The 22201-nt window shown below is 41.0% G+C and overlaps 1 protein-coding gene across 6 annotated transcripts in view; it reads right to left on the bottom strand.

Moving 5' to 3' along the window:
* CNOT1 (CCR4-NOT transcription complex subunit 1) overlaps positions 1-22201 on the bottom strand; it is a 57984-nt gene that overhangs the window by 12030 nt on the left and 23753 nt on the right. For 3 of the 6 annotated variants that reach the window (XM_082063215.1, XM_082063219.1, XM_082063216.1), the window contains 19 exons: positions 18531-18681; positions 16973-17174; positions 16426-16572; positions 15207-15331; positions 14071-14357; positions 12674-12752; positions 11234-11464; positions 9818-9958; positions 8842-9021; positions 7645-7761; positions 7056-7166; positions 6377-6454; positions 5878-6055; positions 5248-5378; positions 4380-4676; positions 1938-2078; positions 1733-1837; positions 1024-1143; positions 279-470 (listed from right to left, as the gene is read on the bottom strand). In XM_082063215.1, coding sequence (XP_081919341.1) covers positions 279-470; positions 1024-1143; positions 1733-1837; positions 1938-2078; positions 4380-4676; positions 5248-5378; positions 5878-6055; positions 6377-6454; positions 7056-7166; positions 7645-7761; positions 8842-9021; positions 9818-9958; positions 11234-11464; positions 12674-12752; positions 14071-14357; positions 15207-15331; positions 16426-16572; positions 16973-17174; positions 18531-18681 — 3013 coding nt within the window. The remainder of the gene's footprint in view (positions 1-278; positions 471-1023; positions 1144-1732; positions 1838-1937; positions 2079-4379; positions 4677-5247; positions 5379-5877; positions 6056-6376; positions 6455-7055; positions 7167-7644; positions 7762-8841; positions 9022-9817; positions 9959-11233; positions 11465-12673; positions 12753-14070; positions 14358-15206; positions 15332-16425; positions 16573-16972; positions 17175-18530; positions 18682-22201) is intronic. The other 3 variants (XM_082063218.1, XM_082063220.1, XM_082063217.1) reach the window with 2 other exon arrangements.

Here is a 22201-nt window from a genome sequence, read left to right as displayed (position 1 = left end):
TTTGCCACATCTGAACAAAACTCCCCCAAGTCCCAGGATTCTGTACCTGCTGCTTCCCACAGCAGCCTGGCCACTGTGTGTACAGACGCCAAATGAACACCATGGCCCTCTTACAATTTTATTTACTGAATTTCCAAAGACAGCAATTGTTCAGTATTGTTCACCAAGCAAGTTCCACAGGACGCATGAAGACAGACTCATCCGCAAGACAATCCCCAAGCCAGATGAGTAATAAACTCTTGGTGAGTTGTTACAGGAGAGGAGTTGTTGACACTCACCTTCTGCAGTAGCCCAAGCGCAGCAATAGCATCACGGGAGTTACGAGCCACTACCACAGCCTCCAAGAGGCTGCGCAAAGCTTGAGCTTGAGGATTCATGGCCAGGGTGTGTGGGATGGACTGCAGGTGCTGCTCCAGTTCTGTCATACATTTGTCATAGATTTGTGCTACGTCATCTGTAGCCCAAGCTTGCTGCTTAGGAGAAAGTGGGAGTGAGTGATTTTTTAAAGGACTGTGTTTGCAAAACTCAAATAGTGATCAGCTCTTCTACCTTGGAAATTAGAGCATCCAAAATTCGGACCTCTACAGTATTGTGGTCAGTTATCCTGGCATTTCAAATAAATGTGAGTGAATTAAGCTGTGGAAATAACTAGCAAACAATTCTAGCAGTCTTTAAGACCAAGTACACAAACAAAAACCTGTTCATTATCTCAAAATCCATTCTCACCATCCATGATCTTCTCCAAAAGTAACCTGAGATTTGAATAAAACATTTCACTGCTACTGAAACTACGTGTAGTAATAATAATTTGCAGATCTTGTCCCAATTTAGGTTGCAACCCTTATCAGTATAAGTCGTACATTGCCAATAATTTGACTTTAAAACTAATGCATCTTTCAACCACTATTCTCAAGTAATACAACTGCCTGATTCTCGCTAGTCTTCTAGGAAAGGACACGAGTTCTGCAACATTCACCAAAAGGGCAACAGCACTCTCAAGCTGATTAACTCGGAAGTCTCTACCTTCATAGGCTGAGCCAGGAATCCTGTAGGCTGAGTTAAATCATTGGTAGGCAAGAAGCCAGGGACATTACGTGCAAACTCTTCATAAACAGCCAGCTGTTTTGGGTCCACACCTCCAACCTTTGCAATGAAAAAAACAGGCATTAGCCTAATTGTTCAGAAATGAGGGCAGTTTGTGCAAGACATAGCTGCTCAGTCACATTATTAAGCAGAGTGGCCTAAACATAAAAAATTAGTGTTCATCTGCTCCACATTGTGGTCCTGTCTCTCCTGCTACAGCTCCTAACAAGCAGGATTTTGCTTCACAGCTGGAACCCACATTCCCAGAAACAGGAGGAACTGAATATGGGTTCATGCATGTCTGATGCACAAGAGAAATGCTCTGCTGAGAGCATAAGGTATGTCCTTCAAGGAAGTAAATTATAAAGGACACAAGACAATGAGATAGACCAGTGATTTTCCAGTGAAAGCAGCGCAGAGGAAGAAACACGAGTTTTAACATCCTCACAGATTTAATGAAATGATATGAACACTCATTTTGGAACAACGTATTCAAGTGTTTCCATTACTAATGAAGCTAATAGCAGTTACACTGTTAGACAAGACTTACAATATACAGGACTGCTCAGCTGCAGCTGCACCATCCACTGTTCATTATCAGGAGGGGGAAAAGAGCAGCATCAGAACACAGCTCAGTCCATATCCTCACCTTTAACCTGATCTGTTCTGGCATCCGCTCAGCCTGGTACGTTAACACGACAGGATCACAGTACCGACGACCCTCTTGTCTAGCATGTTTTCTGAGCTCAAATTCCTGGAAAAAAGCCCCAAACACCACATTGAATTTTAGACACTGAGTCTGGATGTATATAAGCACATTTAATACCTTTAAAAGACAGGAGTCCCATACTTACAGTTGCGAGCCTCTTGTCCATCTCAGGGCCTGCCTTTTCCACAGCTGTCTTCTGGATAAAGCAGCACGCCAGCTCACAGTTATCCTGCGCTAGCTGGGCAGCCGCCTGCTCCATCATGTCCCTCTGTTGTGGGGAGGCTGCCTATTGAAAACCACGATAATCAGTGAAGGCTGTAAATTTTCCTTGTATATTACTAGCCTCAAAATCTGCACCACTGACCATACAGAACAGCAGCAATAAAAAGGAATGCTCTTAGGAATGCACTCTCTTTGCATGGAATATACAATAATAAATTTAATTTTGCATAGCTTTGAATAAAACATGTAGGCAAGACGACAGTAAAGGCTTTCAACAAGGAACAAAACAGCAGGAGGTTCTCCATCTTCTCCACCAACCTGTCTCCAGGGCACAGAAATAAAGCCCTGCTTCAGACTGATGCACATACAACAGATGCTAATGCAGGAAAACTAAGCCCTGCAGCACAGCCTAGAAGTTTTTCTGCTTCCTAGGCTGTAATCAGAAGATACAGAGGTGTATCACTAACAATGCAGGATCACAGTCCTAAGCCTGTTTCAGTGGGTTCCCTTTCTGGTACAGATTTTCTTCTTTCCTCCTTCAAAACTGCTTTAAAAGAATCCTGGACAGATGGACTTATTTTTCAGGATGCAAAGCAGCAACTCCCACTGGAAATGGAATACACATATAAAGGCAAACAGTCCAATCTACTTGGATTTCTTTGTCCATTAAGATCTACCCCTATTTCATTAATTCCTGAGAACTACACTGCTTCTCTCAAATAAAATAAATTCCTACATGTTAGCCCACTTCATACAATAAGCCAGATGCAATTTTTTTTATGTCTCGTACAACACTTTTTCTGCAACACAATGTTTTCTGTAATTAGCCCTTAAGAAAACTTCCTTGGATTACAGCTGGCCCTGTATCAATGCCATATGTCTTCAGGGATAAAAACAGCTTGACTACTACATTACATTTTCATAGCATTTATGACATTTTGCAAACAGCACCATACACAGCACGGTCTTCCACAAAACTTGAATTACTTTCACTTACACACATTTTTCAGTGGCACATCATACCTGGTGGATACACACAGCTCTAACGCCAACTCTGTCCCCATAACTCATGTGTCACATCTAGACCTTCTCATACCACCCAAAAGACAACCGACATTTCCCCAGCTACCTCCCTATCTGAACTGCCATCACATCGGATGAACCACAACAAGACTGCACACCAAAGGAGTATTTGTGTCCCTCCTATCAGACAGAGAACGAGTGCTTTCTCTTATGGTTGCCAGCTTGACACTCAAACTCAATCATAAGCAGCATAGGTGCTAACAGTGGTCAAGGGCTCAGCTCACACTAACAAAACAACACTAAAACTGTTTACTCTCATCCTTAAGATATATGGAACAAGATTCATTTGCATGCCTTTCCTGCTCTTCATCTCAGCAATCAAGTTACTTGAAGTTCTCTGTATGAAGGAAGGGTCAATAGTGCTTGAGGCGTGGGAGTTACACCACAGATCACCCATCCCGTACCTGCAGATGCAATTCTTATTACCATTTTGTGCTCCCTTCAGACCATGAAATCCTGCCCTCTTGAGCCAGTTCCCATGCAAGAGGGAAATACCTTTGCAAAAGGGGCCTTTGCACTGTCACTCCCTGACAGATGGGAAATAGTGACATGCCCTTAAGCAAGGGGTATGCAGTCCATTTAATTTTTTTAATCCCTGAAAGGATAGCAATGCCTTGATCTTTCCAAGATCCTCATGCTCTTGTGTCTGTCACTGATGGTAAGCACAGCGAGACTTCTGGGTAGCAGCTGCTGTTCTGGCCAGCAGTTCACAAACAGTGTTCCATTTAGCCAAGAATGGGAAGCTAGTGCTGCAGCTCCAATTTTCTTCATTAAGAGACTTGAAAATATCCTCTAGAACACCCAATGAATTAACAAGCTGTACAGAAAAATCTTAACTTCATATCTGCTAACCACTCAAGGAAATAAAATCTGCCTGAAACACACATTCTTGCTGAGACAATCCAAGACATCACCAGCAAGTCTCAGAAACAATTCAGCCTTCCCCACTCTGGCTTTTCTACCTCAAAACCCACAGAAAGATAAAGCACCCCAAGATGATGGGATCAAAATGAAGAGAACATTGGGGCAATATAAAAGGGTAGTCAGGAAGTTTTAGTGCACCACAGTAGGATTCACCATGCAGGCTTAGGACTGGTCTGAAATAACAGCTCATGTCAAACATGTTTGTTTTGTTTTGGTTTTTTTTTCCACTGAATTCATCTCCACACTAGTTACAGCATGTAATTATCAACAAGTCTACAGTGTGGAGAACTGATCTGCTAATGCTGGATGTCTATAGTCCCATAAACTGGAAATAAGCTTCAGACAATGTGAATCTTACCCTCAGCGCAGTAGCAAAACTATTTTTCAAGTTGGTAGCTATGCTCATCAGCAAAGGTTCCCTGCAGGTAATCATGGCCATCCCAGCGGTCAGGTTCCGCATCATGTGGTGCGCGGCCACACGCATCCGTGACTCTTCAGAATCCAGTGCAAAGTCCTTCCTGACTATTTGCTCACAAGTAGTCATGGCAATCTTGATGGACCGATCAACCACTGGATGGACAAGCTCTTGCACTGCTCGCTCTATCGCCTGCCTCACACACTGCTTCAGCTGCGGGTGGGCTTGAAACAGTGGAATCTGGAGGAGGATTAGAAAGTTAAGTGAGAATATTGCAAACTAGAATCCCATCTACTCTAGACATTCCCATTTTCCAATCGACTTAAGTGTACTGTCACAGCTCGCCTACAGTGCAGCACTCCTGTGTTCCATATGCAGATATCACAATGTCTGTTTGATAATTCTTAAATGGCGGTATCTGACCATTTTTCTTCCGAAGTTGCAGCTGAGCATAATGCAAAGACTAACTTGACAGCTAAGTCACTGACTAGTCATAAGGAACAAGGAAGCTACTCTTAAGCTTCCATTCCGATAGCAACTATCTCAACTGTTATGTATTGCCAGAAATGAATTAGATGCTAATGTAAATGTCACAGTGAAAGATCACTTGACCATCTGAAATCATCAGTTAACATTAACTACCAACCACCCCTGAAGCTCTCTGTTTGATTATTTGTTAGCACTCATCCTCCCCAATACTTTGAGAAGTGACACTCCAATAACTTACAAAATGCTGCTTGACCAGCTGAGATCTGTGGCAAAACTGGTGCCAAACATTTTTTCAGCACACCAAATCAGCTCTAAAACTTACCGTTGGATTTAAGGTAATATGTGGAGCCAACCCTCCTAAAGAATAGACGTTGATGTCATGATAACTGTACTGGGGCTGTGGAGGAACTGTGGCTGTACAAGTGGTGCTGGTAGCTGGAGTTGTAGAAGCAGCTGTGGAATACAAGATGTTTGTACTGAAACATGACTGAAAAGCAAATGTTTCTAACAGAAGTATGTGCTTCTCTTTTAAACCAGCAAGTGACCAAGAAGCAAAACTTTGATCATGAAGCCTCCTAAACTTTTCAAGCAATTTTTATTCTCCATTTTCCCAACGATTAGTGCCAAACTAGCTTCAGCACATTTTAGTAGAGCTGTTTCTTCAGACACAGTTGAACATCTGATGTTTTGTTAATAGATCAACCTGCTTCACTCCCTTCTAAGGGAGTGCTACACATGGTACATGTAGAATTAGTCCTCAGGATGGTTTCCATTCCCTTCCCGTCTCCACACTCTGTACAGCTACTTCTATTACAAAACTATTCAAGTGCTCCCAAGGATTCAGCAATATTACAACAGCACGTGTAGATTCACAGTTTTCTTCATAATAGCATTACCTGTCTTATTTAAGCTTCTACAGTGTGATTGTGGATTCTATACAAAATGTACTTACTAGTTGTTGTGATGGGTGGTAGCTCTTCTGGCTGCTTCACATCCTTCTTTGGAGCAGACAGCTGTTCGTCCAGGTTTTTCAGACGATCCTTATCTTTCAGGAGACTTCCAGGTTTCAGCTCATTGATGTCTAGTGCAAGATTCTTGCAGAGGACCTCAATCTCAAACTTCAGATTCAACTGCACAACAATTCTAGTTTAGGTTATGTCATAAAGAAAATACCCGAAACGTTTACTGGGCCACTTGACTCCCAAGCTTCCTATTCTAACCCCAGGCCTTTTAGAGACTTTGATAGTGACTGAGGATTAGACAAATAACCTTGCATGCTGACCTCACAGGAAAAGAGTTTCATCCAAGTTCTGCCAAATTAAGCAATGCCCAATTTTCCCCAGGCTAAAGAAACTAGAAGTGAAATTTAGTCCTTCACAACATCCTTCTTGACTGGTATGTCAAGAAAACCTCACACTCAGTAGGTACAGGAAATAAAAACAGAAGTTTACTTTTAGATCATGTTCCTGATGCAGCTCAGCTAAAACATTCATAATGGCCATTGTCCATGGGTTTGGAGGCCTGAAGACCTAAAAGAGAAAGAGGAGAGCAGTATTACACAAACTTCTTGAATAATTTGGATAACTTACGACTGAAAATTTTTGAAACATGAACACCTGTTGTGTGCATACAGCTGTGGAGAAGTTTGTACAGCTGCATTTAGGGTTGAAGTGAATATTCTGTTTGACTGAAAGTACTAGGTGCTAGTTGAACATTAAACTGGAAACACAATGACTTGGGCCTTCTGAGAGATCAGCTCTATGTCAAGCAGAACAGACAAGAGCTGATCAGGGTCAAAAAGGGGTGGGAGAAATTAAAAAAAAAAAGAAGCAAGAATAAATAAATCCTAGAACCTTTTCAAAGGCATCCTTCCATTTCTCAACAGAGTTCTGTTCAGGGATACCACAGCACTGTTCAGCTAACACCACCTATTCAGACTGCAAAAACGCACAGGCCACATACGTTCCTCAAAATGGAACTCCTTCACTTCAAGACCTTACATTCCCTTTTCTTTCTCTCCATGACATTCAACCATTTTTCACTTTATGAAAAAAGCTACTGCAAGACTTACTTTCTGCAAGACTTATTTTGCCACTTGAGCAATAAGTCTGTCAGCACAAAGTCACTTACCACACTTCTGACACTGGATTCTAAGACTTTGGCAACAAATGGCACTACATAAAGCAATTCCTGCTGGCCCTTAACGTAGGCTTCCAGTAGTAGCGATTTCACATCCAAATCCTGAAAAATACAATCAACAATTGAAAAGGGGAAGAGGGTGGAAAAAAAAGGCAAGCATACTGCAAAGATGCCACTTACACAGTATTTCTGTACAGGACATATTGGTAAAGTTGAGTCAGAGAATCACAGAACGTCCTGAGTTGGAATGGACGAAGATCACAGAGTCCAACTCCTGTCCCTACACAGGACAACCTGTCCTTGAATTTTACACTGCTAAGCAGCAGTTACTTTTTGAAGAAAGATTTACAGATACACATTTTTACATGGGATGACTACACTTATTTTGTCAAGAATTTAACTACTAATTTTTCTGATTAAAAAAATGTAGAAGTGTTAAATGACCAACTCCGGAATCATATTTTGTACTTGGCACACAAAAGAGAGGCACCAGGAAGGTCACAGTTTCCCAAATACCCTACGCTGCTGCGTAACAGCACACCAACTCACGCCAAACAAATCTGTAAAGACAGAAACTCACCGTGTGCAAGATGGGCTTATTTTTAGCCAGCGTAATCATTCCCAGCCAGTGACCAAGGTTTTTTAACAAGGAACGGTCTGAAAAGTTGGCTGCAGCTTTATCTGATGTCAGTAGCACCTAATGAAGAAAAAGCAACTTGAGCAACAACTAGAAGACAATCACAGACTCAGAATCAAATCCAACAGCTGATCTGACTTAAGACCTAAAATTTTAGGACACTAAATTCTGAGCTTCAGGCACATTACAGAGATAATCAAGAGCAGCCTTCAAGAGAGCACCCTGTAAATCTGCCCTGTAGCAATTTCAAAATTCCTTTCTTTCAAGCGGATCAAAAAGAGGACTACACTTTTCCAGATCTTAACAGTTACTCTGTCAAGACTGTTGCGATTACTCAGTTAGTAAAGTACAATTTGTGAAGGCAATTCTTGCACTTAATGTTTCATCACAGACCTGAAGGCTTCAGTTTACACTTCTTGAGAAACCATTTAATTAACCATTTCAAGATTTCAATCACGTCACAGCATTCTGCTGCTAGTTGTGTTCCTTAGCTGCAGAAGAGCATCAGCTGAACAGAGCAAGGTCAGCTGTGCTCTAAAGAGCCAGGAGATTCTTTTGCACTACAGCGTAACCCACGGTGGTCAGGAAATTCCACCAACAGGTTTAAAAATAGTGCTTGCTTGTCAAACTTCTTTCATCTGCTCATCTCTTCCAGGCTACTGCTTTTCCCTCCTCCTCCCCTTCACATCAGTTTCGCCCTCTAGTGAATTCTGGTTGTCACACGCCACTTTCTAAACCCTCCCCTTCCTCTTTATTCTTTGACCAAAACAGCAGAACGTGTGGTTTTCTTATCTTTATACTTTCCCCACACAAAAGAACTAGACCATAAGCAATATTCCCCTAGGTTATAATTTGCAAGCCTCACACAAATTTACAGTCCACCTACATAGATGAATTCAAATGCAGATTTGTCCTCTGATTATCAATCTAAATTAAATCTCTGGTACATACCTGACTGAAACCAGAAGAATCCTAGTATTTACAGAGGTAACGTGCTAGTTCAATTGTAAGCCAGCAAGTAGATTTTTTGAATGATATTCCATATTTGAAGATCAGCAACACAGTAAGCAAATAGCCTGAGAACAGAACCCTCTTAAATCTTTAAATCTACCTAAGAATTAGAAAACTTGCACTACTCACCTTGATATTTCTGTAGGTCTCATTCAGAACCATTTTATTAAACTCTGGATTCTTAAGCGTGTCAAGGAAGTTTGAATATAAGCTGTGAAAATTCGGCTCAATACTGACTCTCTTCATCACCAGATACTGTGATACCCAAGGCATGAACTCCTCTTTCACTGTTTCCTTCAACTCTTCAACCTGTCCCCATACCAGAGGAAAAAGCACACCAGAGAAGTTATGAGAAGATGGCCACAAACGTCTGGGGTGAGCTCTGACCAAGAGTCGTGTTCAGTCAACTTCTTTTAACAATAATGCTCTTTGCTTTTTTAAAAATAGCTTTCAAATCAGTGTGTCATTATCCAAAGAACTGGTCAACCAGTAAGGACTTAATCATAAAATGGGCAAGGCATAATAATTTACTTCCTCCCCATTTTTTCAGCTTTTCACCAGGTAACTGCAAAATATGTTGGCATGTAATGTTAAAGCTGTCTGTCCACATGACAGAGAGCACGGGTGGCAGCAGTACTGCACATTTCTACTAGTTCAGAAAAAATTCCCTGAATTTCAGCTTGAAATATGAGCCCAGCAGCTGAACCTTGTAATATCAAACAGTACCCAGCCCATTTATGATATGAATGTCTGAACTCATGTTAATGTTTCTCAGAAACTTGCATTAGTATTTTTTCAGTGCTTTCAAACTACAAAAACATCAGAATGGACTACCGAGCAATTATTCAAGGCATCTACTAGAAGTGATTTCCTGAAAACAAAGAATTACAGACATAAATTTCACCCACCTCTCCTTTCCCTAAAATGTTGTACCTTTGAAGAGATTCAAGCAGAAAGTGCTGGAAAATACTGTTTCTTTACAGTGTGCTCCCCCCTATTATTTTGCTAGTTGGAATTTTTCTAGAAACATCACCCCCCACCATTTCAGAATAGATTTCCAGGAATATGCATTAAAATTAATTTTGTAGTGTTCTTCCATACTTGCCTTCTGTGTCATATTTGACTGAGACAGATTATTGAAGATGAAAGCAATTTTTTCCTGGACATTCTCTGGAGGTTCCACAATTCTCTCAGTTTGATCTGTTGCTACTAACAGCGTATCAATGTTGGTAGTATTAATGGAAGGCTAGAGGGAGAACAAAATGTTCAGAACAATACCTCAAGGCAACATCAAAAGAAACTCCGCTCTGTTTTGTCAAACGAAAAAAGAATTGAGCTTTGTCAGGTGACACCTACTGTCTCAGATTCATTTTCAGCAGCACTCTAATAAAGCCCAGTGATTTTTTTACTGTACAAACAAAGATCAATACTGAGCAGAAGAATGCTGCTGTACAGGAAACCTCTAGCACTTAAATTCACATACAACAGGTGCCACTGCAATGGCACCCCTAAGGCCTGGAGAAAATCACAGTGCAATAGTGAGCAGCACTTGGCACAGTGGTGAGTCTCTGGGAGCACTCAGGGCTGAACTGGGAAGGAGAAACCCCAGAGCTTCATTTCTGAGACAGCATGCCAGCTGTAAGTCAACAGAATGCGACCCACATCCCTACAGCTGCAGGTCTACACCCAGGGCCTTTAGCACCTGGGACACGGCAAGTAAGGGGAAAGGAGATACAGTTTTACATCTCCACCGCGACTTGAGTTTAAAATTGGACAATATACACCTGAAAATACTATCTACATGACATAATCAGGTGGGAAAGACATTAATAACCACACTATGAACTGTCCCCCACAATTTGTTCACAACACTTTCAGCCACCTTTGGCTTTTGCCTCCTTTAATTTGAGGAGCTCTTTTAAGAGAGCTATACAAAGACAGTACCAGGAAGCCTGACAGATGTGACCTCACAAAGCATCAGTTATCGTACAGTAACAGCTCTACACACCCTCAGCATACATGCGGGACGAAGAGCATTCTGTGGAATAGCAGATACTGTCAATCTGCCCACGCTGTAATAACTCTGCATAACAGTCCAGAGATGTTTATATATGTGACTAAAGATTTTAAAACCCCTCTGCAGTTAGAAATGCTGGGTCAAATGAGATTCAGTGTACACTAAGCATTCCCAAGCTCCAAGCCAAATGTTTCAAGAGCCCTACTGCAAGTCATTAACAGAAACAATCATTCTGTAATTCTCTTGACAACTAAAGCCTCAATTAACACATTTCTAGTTGGACACCATAGTAATTCTATAGTTTTGTGATCAAAAATACATTCTCTACAAAAACGTTGGTCATATTTGAAAAGTTTATATGCTGTAGATACAAAATATGGACTGTAGTTTGAAAACTTGCAGAATATAAATTAAATTGGATTTTGTCTCCATGTACTCAATCCAGACCAGCAATTTAACTCCTTTGTTTCTCCGGTAAGGACACTGGAGTCACGGAATGCTTACCGGCACATCTTTCTTGAAGCTGACTCCAGTCGGTCGGGTAATTGTAATGGTTTTTGCAACAGTGGTGGTGGTTGAGGTGGTTACTATAGTGCTGACTTGGCCAGCAAGAGGAGCTTTTGCTGGAACTTGGGCCTGGGCCTGAGCCTGGGCAAGTGCAATACTTCCAGGGGTGGTGATTGAACCCTGCATCTTCACAGGAGGATCTCTGGATTGCTGTCCGTATTCTATGTACTAAAACAGGGCAAACAAGCACATACAAAACTTCACACACCGCAACAGAACTGTGAGCTGCCTTTTAGCATGAGCAGTATAAAGGTTTGCCAACAATCTTTAAAAGACTTGACACTAACACCTTTAAGGGAATCTGAAAACTACAACCGAATACCCTTATAGAGCACATCTTGACGCTGTTTACTTACTTACTGGAGAGGAGCCCCGAGCTCTCAAGCATCAAGGGACTTGACATCCTTACATTTTACAGAGCACTACCCAAAACCTCCATCCCTGCAAGCCTGGGATAGCAGAGCAAGAGGGGAAAGAGCCTAAGAGAAATGTGTGAATATCAAGAAACTGGGTAAAAAGCACATGAGAAGGCTAGAAGTATTCCCCAAGGCCTCCTACAGCTACACAGGAATGGTAAAGTCTGAAGTCCACAGCCAATAAGCAAAAGCACAGTTCTGAAATGTCCAACTTTAAGATGTTTACATCCTCTAAAACAGCTCCACAGTAGAAAATTAGTTTATTTCCCACTCTAACACATTTACACAGAAATTGGTAACATCAGACTACACATGGTCATTTAAGGGTCTGACACCTGTCAGTGAAACAGACTGCTATGTGACTCGGCAGCTGTGGGTAGAGGGCCTCTCTACCTTCAGGTGAACATCTTTCCTTGTTTAGATTACACTCTCAAACTCTGCCTCTGGGATCAGCTTTTCTTTAGTTCTAACAGACACCATATGATCGGCACTGCTTTGGACCACAGGTCCCATTACTACCCATTACTCTAATCAGACCTTCAGGAATGAAATTTCTCTCACCTTTATCTGAATTATTTTAGCAGGTCTGAGCATGAAACTGTATAAAACCAGCTGGATGCCCTCTATTCTAGAGAAAAACTCCAAATCATTAAGGGACTGTAACGTGAATCCGTTGAAAGACTTTAAAACCTTTGTGCAATACCATGTGTCCTGTTCAATGATGCAGTTATGCTCAGGCAGCTCCTTCAACATAAGCAACCCAAACAGATTTATGGAAACAGAAGAGGTACCAGGTGAACAATCTTCACCCAAAAACTTGTAAGAAAAGGCATGTGATTTTTGTAGATGTGTGCTACCTAAAAATGTGACAGCTCAGACTACTTTTCCAAAGGAAAACAGGAATTTTTTCAAAAGAGCTTAAAATCATAGAAAGTCAGTGTGATAAAACAAATATACTCACCTCCTGTAAATGATGCGGGAACTGTATAAAGTGACTAATAGAAGCCAAGTGCTGACAATACTGGGGATAGTCCTTCAGTCTGTCAGATAAAATACGCATTAGTCAGAAACATAAGCCCAGATCAAAACCAGCGTTACAGAGAAATACAAATACAGCACTGGTATGTCATTCCCATACTGCATCACAGAACTAATTCTGGACTGCTTACAGCAGTCGTGCCTATTATAAACAAAGCATTTTCTACAAAGTACCTTTTGTCACAAAATCCAGTTGAAATGAATTCATTTAAGAGTGAAACACAAGGTTTATTCACAGCAACTCATCTCATCCTACATCTCAGTACTTCTGACTGAGCACACAATTGCATTTATACTCAGTGTTTGCACTAAGGTTATTGACTAAGTAATTTTTAGTCTGGTTTGGTGCATTTTATACAGCACGGACTGTCCCTAACACCCAAGACAGAAGCTTCAGCTACTCACACCAATTATTACAGTTCAACTTATGGATGGTGGACACTGTTACTACTCATGGAGAGTAAAATCTCTAGGTCCTGCTTAAAATGGCTCTTAAGGAGTAAGGAGGTGGCAAAGTCTCCAGTATATCAGCCTTAAGTGTCTTCATTCATTCTGCTCAGCAAACTCCACAACAAAACATCCAACTATGAATGCTGCAACAACAGCTTTTAACACATCTGCACAGCAGATGAACTATAGAGGACGAATAAGGACAGAAGATAATGTGCTCCTTGCTTTGTGAGTCCACACTTCAAGTCTACGCATTTGTAGTCATTAAATAATTCCAGGAAGCTTTCTAATACTTTTCAAGTTCAACTATTTTCTTCCAGAATGGAGATTTTTCCCATGGGTACACAATCCTGACTACTGTTGCAGCCTGCCTGGAGAGTTTCCTCTATCTGCATTCCATTAAGAGTTTTGACAAAGTGGTAGTTTGTTTTTTAATACTTTTTTCCATACTTGAGATTTCTGTGTAAAAATTGAAGTCCCAGACCTAGCCAGTCTTTCAGTAACAAAGAGTGCAAATAGAACCTTATTGAATGATTACATTCACCCCATTTCTAACAAGCTGACAACTTCATTTAACTTAACACTTCACTGAATTATTTTTTATAAACAAAGTCTGCTAAACAGTTTCAGCATCTCAGTTTGTCCCACATTTATACAGGTCCTGCACTGAACATTTTGATTTAAAGAAAAAACCCCACCCTTTAACTAACACATTAGCACATTTTTTTTTTCAGCTCAGCATTTCTCTGAAGTAATCCTGAGGTTGAGATGTGTAAATTTCTAACACATTTAAACAATCTCGTGCTGCATATTTAGAGCAGGTTCAAGGTTAATGAGATGTTACAAGTATTACAAAAAAACCACACTCACCTATTTTTAAATCTATCTAGTGCAGCAATACCAAAATAGTACATTTTGGATGCAAAAGGCTTTCGTAAGGCTTCAAGAACATAGCGCAGGGCCAGGCCCAATGCCATATAAGTAACCAGTCCTTTCTCTATGATCCCACCGAAGAGGCAGGCTGTTATGTGCAGCTCTTTATCCGGGTACTGGGGAAAGAAGCGGTATTCCTCAAACAAGTTCCTCAGCATACAGTTAAACACTTCTCGTTCTCGTTTAATGTTGGAGTCCTTAAACCTCTGCAGCATTTCCAAGACCTGCAAAGAAATTGGAAATTGTTACCAACAAATTTGCTTTATTTCAGCCCTTCTGCATCTTCAGGTTTCAAGAGCACTTGCACCCACTAAGGTAAATTGCACTACCATAAGCTAGACTGCAAAGTAACTGCTTCAAGAAAACCTCTTTCAGCCAGCAGACACTACATGACTATGAGTTTCCTCTTCAGACTTGAATTTTCTCCCCTTTGTTTTAAGTAGCTGTCTTCACATAAAACCTTTTTGTGACTGCCTACTCCATTGCTTCAAAATTAGAAAAATGAAAATTAATGTTCAGTGTCTTCCATTATTTATAACCACACAAATACATTAAAGTAAATTTGAAGTACTTCAAAGAGCAAATACATCAGACTGATAATTACTCTCATAGAGACTAATCAAAATAATTAACAAAACACAGAAGGTAGAACTTAGGACACCTTTATGTACTTAGAAGTTGCAGTAATTTTTAGACACTTTAAAAACAAATGTATTCAAGATAAGTGTAATTTATACAGACCATGCACACTTTAGCACTTGTTTTGAATACACAAAGCTTCCATTCCACATTGAACTCTTTCCACTTGGTATCATTTTAGAAGTGTTAATTAGACATCTAAAGTCTTCAGTCCACAGAAATCAAAGCTGAATGTAATGATCAACTGCAAGTTTACTCTGTATATTTCTAAGGCAGCATGCTTTCAATTTACTTCATTAAAAAAGCAGTCCTGCAAGCATCTCCCATCAGCCCTTTATCATTTTCCACTAAAGTAATACATGAACAAATAATTACTATCAACATTACAGCAAGTCTCTGAGCAGGTGATATAACCGCTGCAGAAGGGAACTCACCTCATCTACAGACATGGTTGGATGTGGTGGATGGTTGTAAATACGCTGGAAGTAGCTGTTTGCCTCATCATCTATTTCTTTGCTAAAGTGCTGATTAGCCTCTGGCCACACCTGAGATAAGTCGGCTGTTAAAAAAGGAAACAGATAACACGCTCAGAACAACTCCAGGCAGTCAGGATTTCATCTAGTCTTTTTTAACTCTTCCAATCTGCACAAAACCTGCTAATTCTCCTGAAAAGCAGAATATGTAACCTTTCTAGTAGATGGGAACTGTTATTTAAAAAATATGGTTTTCATACATTATATTTATGCAAAAAACCTAAATACTAAGATAGAATTAACCACATACTGCTGTATTTCTAGAACCCACTGCCTCCCAAGCTAACCTCAACCGATGCCTAAACTAGGTGAATGTAAACCAGACTAGAATAAAGCATGCTACACAACACTGACATGCACACGAGCTTTCACACAACCTTTCAGGCCAGTCAGTGAGCTTTAAGCAAGTTCATACTGAATGCTCAAGCCCAAAAATATAAACTAATTGTTAACTACAAAAATGGTACATATGTAGAGATTGGTAACTTTGCGCTTATGGATGAGCTATCGAAGGAGACTGAGATAAGTAATAAGAGCAGTGTGGAAAGTTTAGCATATAGCTATGCTTCCTAAAGGCCTTCGATTGCTTCAATATTTCATTGTGAGCGTACTTCAGAGACATAAATGAGTTAAGGATAATGTCTCACTGCTGAGAACCAAATTATTCTGTCCAAACCCCACATTCCCACTAACTTATGTTAGTCTGATTTCTTTCCAATGTTGACAGGTCAAGCAGTGAACTGGACCGCAAGTTATCTGCTGCAGGTAGCTTTGTTTAACCTTGCTACAAATAAAACAAAAACACTCTCTTACCAGATGCATACAACTCTGTTAAGAGCAGGATGACATTTCTGTTCAAAACACATCACAACAAAAAAAGAACACAGAAACACACTGTTCATGCAAATCCATAATGTTATATTTTTACACTAACAGCTTGTTTTTATTCCCCTAGATTACTTGACAAGCTTTTAGAAGTACATCTTTTAGACCTCACTACATAATAAAAGCCAAATTTCTAACATTTATCACCTACGGATCCAAGCCTCCCCTGAAGGAAATGCAGATTAGCTGCAGACCACAGTCACACTTCACAGTCACAGACAACACTACCACTTACAAGGTTTCATCTTACTCTGCTGGAATGTAGGCTGGTTCAGTCCAGATGTGCTCAGCTTCCTTTGCACGAATGGATCATTGTTCACCGCAGGAAGGCCCAGGGCTCCGGTTCCTATGCCAGTCAGGCTACCCGTACTAAGACCACCTACTGAAAAATAAAACCGTAGTAAGACCACCAACCGAAAAGCAAGCGACTGGTCATCTCAGTTGCGCCCTTCCCAGCATGCACTTACCACTGCCAAGAACTCAGAGCTATACAGCCTCATAACTACCCAATATCAAGCAGTTTTATCTCAAGCAATTCCTCACCTCTGTCTCAAACTGAAATAATACTGCTAAAAATCTGTCAAAGCATCTTGACTTTAGATATTTTACTCATTGCAGCTGCAACATTCTGAAGTGCCGGCTCAGCAGTGACCCAGGAGCACGAACTGCATAATTCCCTCCCACGGGACACCCAGCTGTTTGTCCAGTATTTCCAACCACAGCAATAATGGCACTTTAGCTCTGTGTCAAAACCAGAAACCACTCCGCCCAGATAGCAGTACCTGGAAGCTGTGAGGAGAGTCCTCCAATGCCACTGAAACCTGTTGTCTGGTTTTGGGTGGAAAGAGGGGGGAACGCTTTTGCTGGTGACTGAGGAGTACTGAACGCAGAGCCCAGGTTTGGAGGGAAGCCTTGCATGCTCTGGGTGTGAGGAGCCGCTGAGCCACCTAAACTAAGAGATGCCATTCCTGCAAGCGAGTCGATCTGAAGGAAGAAAGGAAGATTATACACAGACAGCCATAAACCAAAAAATCAAGCTTTTGGCAGGTTTTGTATAAAGGCAACTACATATAAAAACATTACTGAGAAGAGATTTTCTGATGGTTACTTTAAATTCTGAAGTCATCCAGATTACCCCAAAAGATCAGTTTATCTACAAAATGCCATTTCACTTTTTATTCTATAATCCCGTAAAATCCTATTCTATCAGAGGTTTTACAGAAAGGCTGATTGTTCCATAGTCTCTAGTTAAGTGTAACGCAACAGCAAATGCTTACAAGCAGGAGCACATAGAGCAGTTTATGCTCTGCAGTTTGTGACCTCTGACCTCACCCCAAGACCTGCAAAGGCTACTCCACAACAAGCTCACAGAGTATTTGTCACTGTCTGAAGGATCCCATGATGCCCACTTCTCACAGCTAAACACCTGAATGCAGGCTTCAACAAAAAGCATTAAGACCTGAGTGATGAGTAGGAGGGAAGGCACAGTACCAGCTGACAAAGCAATAAATTAAGAGCTCCTGGCTAGAAACAGCAGAAAAACTCTATTATCTGTCCAAAAGATAGCATGGATACAGACTAACATCTGCTGCTTTATTTGTTCACATCACTTATCTGCAGCAGGTTGCCAAGATATTTGGTATATTTGATGAGCAACTTCATTAAAGCAACAATTTACAAGGAAACTGCTCTCTGTATTTAGTTTATATAATCTACTGATGCTTCAGACATTCTTAAATGCTGAATTGCCACTATTCCATGTGAAAAAGCTTTTACCATTGCACAATCTGCCATTGAATTTAATTGCTAGAAGCAAAACCTGTCTGTAATGTGTTGCTCCCAGAGGAGGAAGGGATGATGAGTGGCAGGGAGTAACTTAAATGTACCTTGTTTTTAAAAGAGCAGTTCAGTTGAGAGCTGAAGAGCCCCAGTTATAACAAGTCCTTACGCTCTAGCACTGTTGCTTGGCCCGTGAAGCTACAAACAAGACACATCAGGTTCAAAGGCAGTGCTTAATTCTCAAAAGTCTTAGTAAATTTTAGCACTTTAAATAAATCCTCAGTTATTTTAAAAAAGCCAAATCTCCATCCCTCTTCAGTGCTCCCATCCTGCTATACTTCAGTTACTTCTTAAAGACAGTTGTGAAGTGAAAGACAGTTGTGAACTACAACCCTCAGGCATTGTTCTGTAGTTATTACCAAGTTATCTAGACATGCAAGCAGAAAATCTAAGGGAGCCACATCATCTCTCACTTAGTCCTGCCGAAAAAGTTCAAGCAGTGCGGCAAAACTAACGCTAAGCAACAGTACCTTCTAAAAATGCAGCATTTTATTTATCTACCTGTACAGGAGAGATGGCATCCAAGCTGCTAGCACTGGGCGGACGTCCTTTTGGCATGACTCCGGGTGGCGGCTGTCTAGCCTTGTTCATGACATTACTGCAGTTGGCTACCATGGTGAGGATGGTCTCTGACAGCTCCTGAGAAACACTCCTAGAACAAAGCAGTACAATAGTGAGCCACACAACACTGATCAAACTGAGGCCCCTAGCTTATTTTGTTCTCCTACAGAAACTGGAGCCATATCTCGCAAACAGAAGTTGCAAAACAAACCCAAGAGAAGTTACCTTTTATTTGGAAAACTTGCATTAGAGCTTGGCCCAAGAGAAATGGCTATATACTAACAGAAAATTTTAAACTGTAGCTCTAAAATTTCATCTCCAATAGTATATTCCTTCATTTTCAAAAATTCCAATACTGCTTTACAGTTACCCCAGCAAGTAATGACTTACAGAAGGCTGGGATATGTATCTGCAGGGTTCCAATAGCCCTTGGGAGAGCAGACTATTTACAACAGCCTTTGCCTCCTTCTGTCCACATTATGGGCTATATAGAGCTCAGCCTCATGAATTACAGTAACTGATGCTATGAGCCCTTGTCCAAATCCACTTCTCAAGGCTCCTTCCTGTTCCCAGGCTTCACACCATTCACTATTATTCCCATTCTTAATCTCATTACACACAAGGTCTCTCCAAAAGAGGAGATACATGACTAGAACTTGGACTACACAAAGACAAGGATGAGGGGTAAATACCACCACCCAATTCACTAAAATTCACCTGTCCATAAACTGAAATAAATGCTTCACACACCAACATTTAACCAAAACAGAGACAGGAAACCTAACTATTCAAGGAAATTATGATCAAAAGCCAACAGAGAACTCCAAGGTAGGCCTGAAGTCACTGCACCTCTTTCCAAAGTATTCCATAGCTGACTGCCAGCTTCCCAAACTGGAAGGAAAGTCAGCTCTGCTGCTGACCTACCTAACCACAAACACACACCACCAACATGTTCCTTTTGGAAAATACAGCTAATTTTTATAGCTTTCCCAAACTTTAGTTCAACCTTTTTGGTGAGGGCAGTTAAAGCAACAGATTCCTTCCTGACATTGCACAACTATACCAGCACAGCTCTGTTAACCTCATCTGGTGATTCCTCATTTTAACTCAATTTTCAAAAGCTTTTACTGCACAGGAACCATCCTGACGATTAAAGCGGGAAAGCAAAGTGCAGATCAGTTTTGGCAAGTATCCCATTGCAGGCTTACACAATGTTAAGGGCTTCCAGTTGTTCTCCAAAGCCAGTCACCTACTATGTAGTGTGGGAAAAAGCTCACCCAAGACAGACAGGGGAATCTGGGGCGGTACCACAGGTGAGCAGGATTCTGTACAGGACAACAAATACTTTATCAGCTGTTTCATAAACCAACTCCTTTACGTGCTTTAACATCCTCTCACCAGGGCCTTGTGTCAAAGACTTTAAAAGCAAGGGGGTCAGGAGGTGTGTATCAAAATGAAGTCAGGAACCTGCCAAAAAAACCCAAAACAAAACAACACAAAACCCAACACCAACAAAAGGGAACTGTTTTGAGAAAGCGCAACCAGACCTGACAACAGAGCTCCAAGCACAGCACACGGTAGGCTCAGTATCTACAATATGTATTTGCCCACACCTCAATGCCACAGTCTCAGAAACCTCAACATTTAAAGGTACATATGACCGATTCACAGTTTCTTCTCATGCAGGAGGCATTCCAAGATCACACAGCACTGCAGCTAAACAGGGAACAGGACCAGGGACTGAAGAGCTGAGTTCACACATATTTCGCCCTCTTCTTTTGTTTCATAGCAGTTAAATTTGCAGTCTTTATGCTTAAATATAATACTACAGCATGCTTTAGTAAAACAAATGCCAGTCTGCTGTGGGCAACCCACAGTGAAGGCTAAGACACACTTAAAATCCTAGAGTTCGATACTTATGAGGACCAGCTGGGCCATTCATGCTTTAGAGCGAGCCACTGATGTTGTTATGTCCTGCCTTCTAGACAGATTGCAGGTGAACTTTATCACATCACAAGACACGCTGCTGTAACAAGATGCAAACATCAGAATATTTTTAGATAGCACAAAACCGCAGATTTTCACAAAATAAACCCTGTGCTTGAGGCACATGATATGAAGTGGTAAGTAGGTGGGCATGATTTGATAACCAGATCTTAAAGAAAGTATTCATATTTTCCAGTTCTATGTAGAAATATATTCAAGCAACTAAACTAATCAGAGCCATTCCTGGAAGAGAAGTAAGGGAAAACTACAGCATGGAGAACTCTGAAAGGCAAGCAAGGAAGAGAGCCAGGGACCACAGTCAGCCAGTTCCAGAGGAACAAAACTGTCACAGCTTGCTGAAATAAGTTCATATCTCTCGTAATTTTTTTAACCCATTTTTACGAAGCAAGGAAAGGCCTTTTCATTCCCTTATGTGCCAGTAGCCAGAAGCCTGTTCCCTTCTCAAGGCAGGGCCTGAGAAGGAACGAGCACTCCCCACGTGGGCACATTTGGACCACGCTGGACACGACTGCATGGAAGAGGCTCTGCTGCCCCTCAACTCACCACAGCTCCTTGAGGGGAGGACTTCTCATGAGCTGTTTGTTACCAAATCACAGCCTTGGTCAGCCTGCGGTGCCCACAACCACCCTGACTTCATTTGAAAAACACTCAGTAATAAAAGGAATACTTATTTCTTTTTGAAGCCTCACTGCTACATAGTGCCACAACAGCAATGTTCACCAGAAATAAACACATTGCACCAAAAATAAAGAGTCTCGGAACATGTGGGGTCCTTGTGGTTAAGAAAAGAGTCTCCCTGGACACAAAATGGGACATAAAATAACTGCAGCCTAATTAAATAGCGGGCTCCTATATTGACAGATTTAGGAAATGGCAGACTTCAGCCAGTAGAGTGGAACTATCCTCCCAGACGTATTTAATATTTACTGCAATTTCACTCATCTAGTCTTTACAACGCCTGCTTCCATTTGTGATTGAAACCTAAGCTAATCAAAGCAATTGCTTAATGAAAGAAACCCAAGCATTTTCTTTTTAAAGCTCAAAGAGAATAACTAATGGAAAATGGCTGCAAGTAGGTCAAATTCTTGCATAAAAGGGAATACAAGTAGCTATAAAAAGAAACCAAAAGCTGAGAGAATTGTGCCAGTAGAGAACTAGTGGCTTTTGGAATTAATTGAATAAAAACAACTTGGTAACGCATTAAGATTCAGAACACAGGGACATTAGATGCAAGTCTACAGTTAACTATTAAACCTCTAAAATCTGGACATGGCACCACACATAAGATGCAATTTGAGTTGAAAAATGACAGCCCAAGAGGCATGCTGGACCATTGTACCTGAGACACAATATTTCAAGTGCATTTTGAAGTTTAATTGCACAGGTCCCAGTAAAAAACAGGAGTATTCTTTCTCCTTAAAATCTGAGAGGTATCTTCAAAGGTACCCTTACAGGTATCCTTCCAGTTCAAATACCCATTATGACAATGCTATGCTGATGACTCACTTCCTGGCATCTATATGAGAGCCAGGAATCATCCTGGATACCTTTAAAAATGTTTTTTTTTTTTATACCTGTCAGGACGACACTGCCTAAGCCAAAGG

This window comes from Streptopelia decaocto (genome assembly GCF_964273445.1).
Source record: "Streptopelia decaocto genome assembly, chromosome: 11".
Lineage (NCBI taxonomy): Eukaryota > Metazoa > Chordata > Aves > Columbiformes > Columbidae > Streptopelia > Streptopelia decaocto.
Note: the sequence above shows the minus strand (reverse complement) of the source record. Positions and strands in the feature narration are given on the sequence as shown.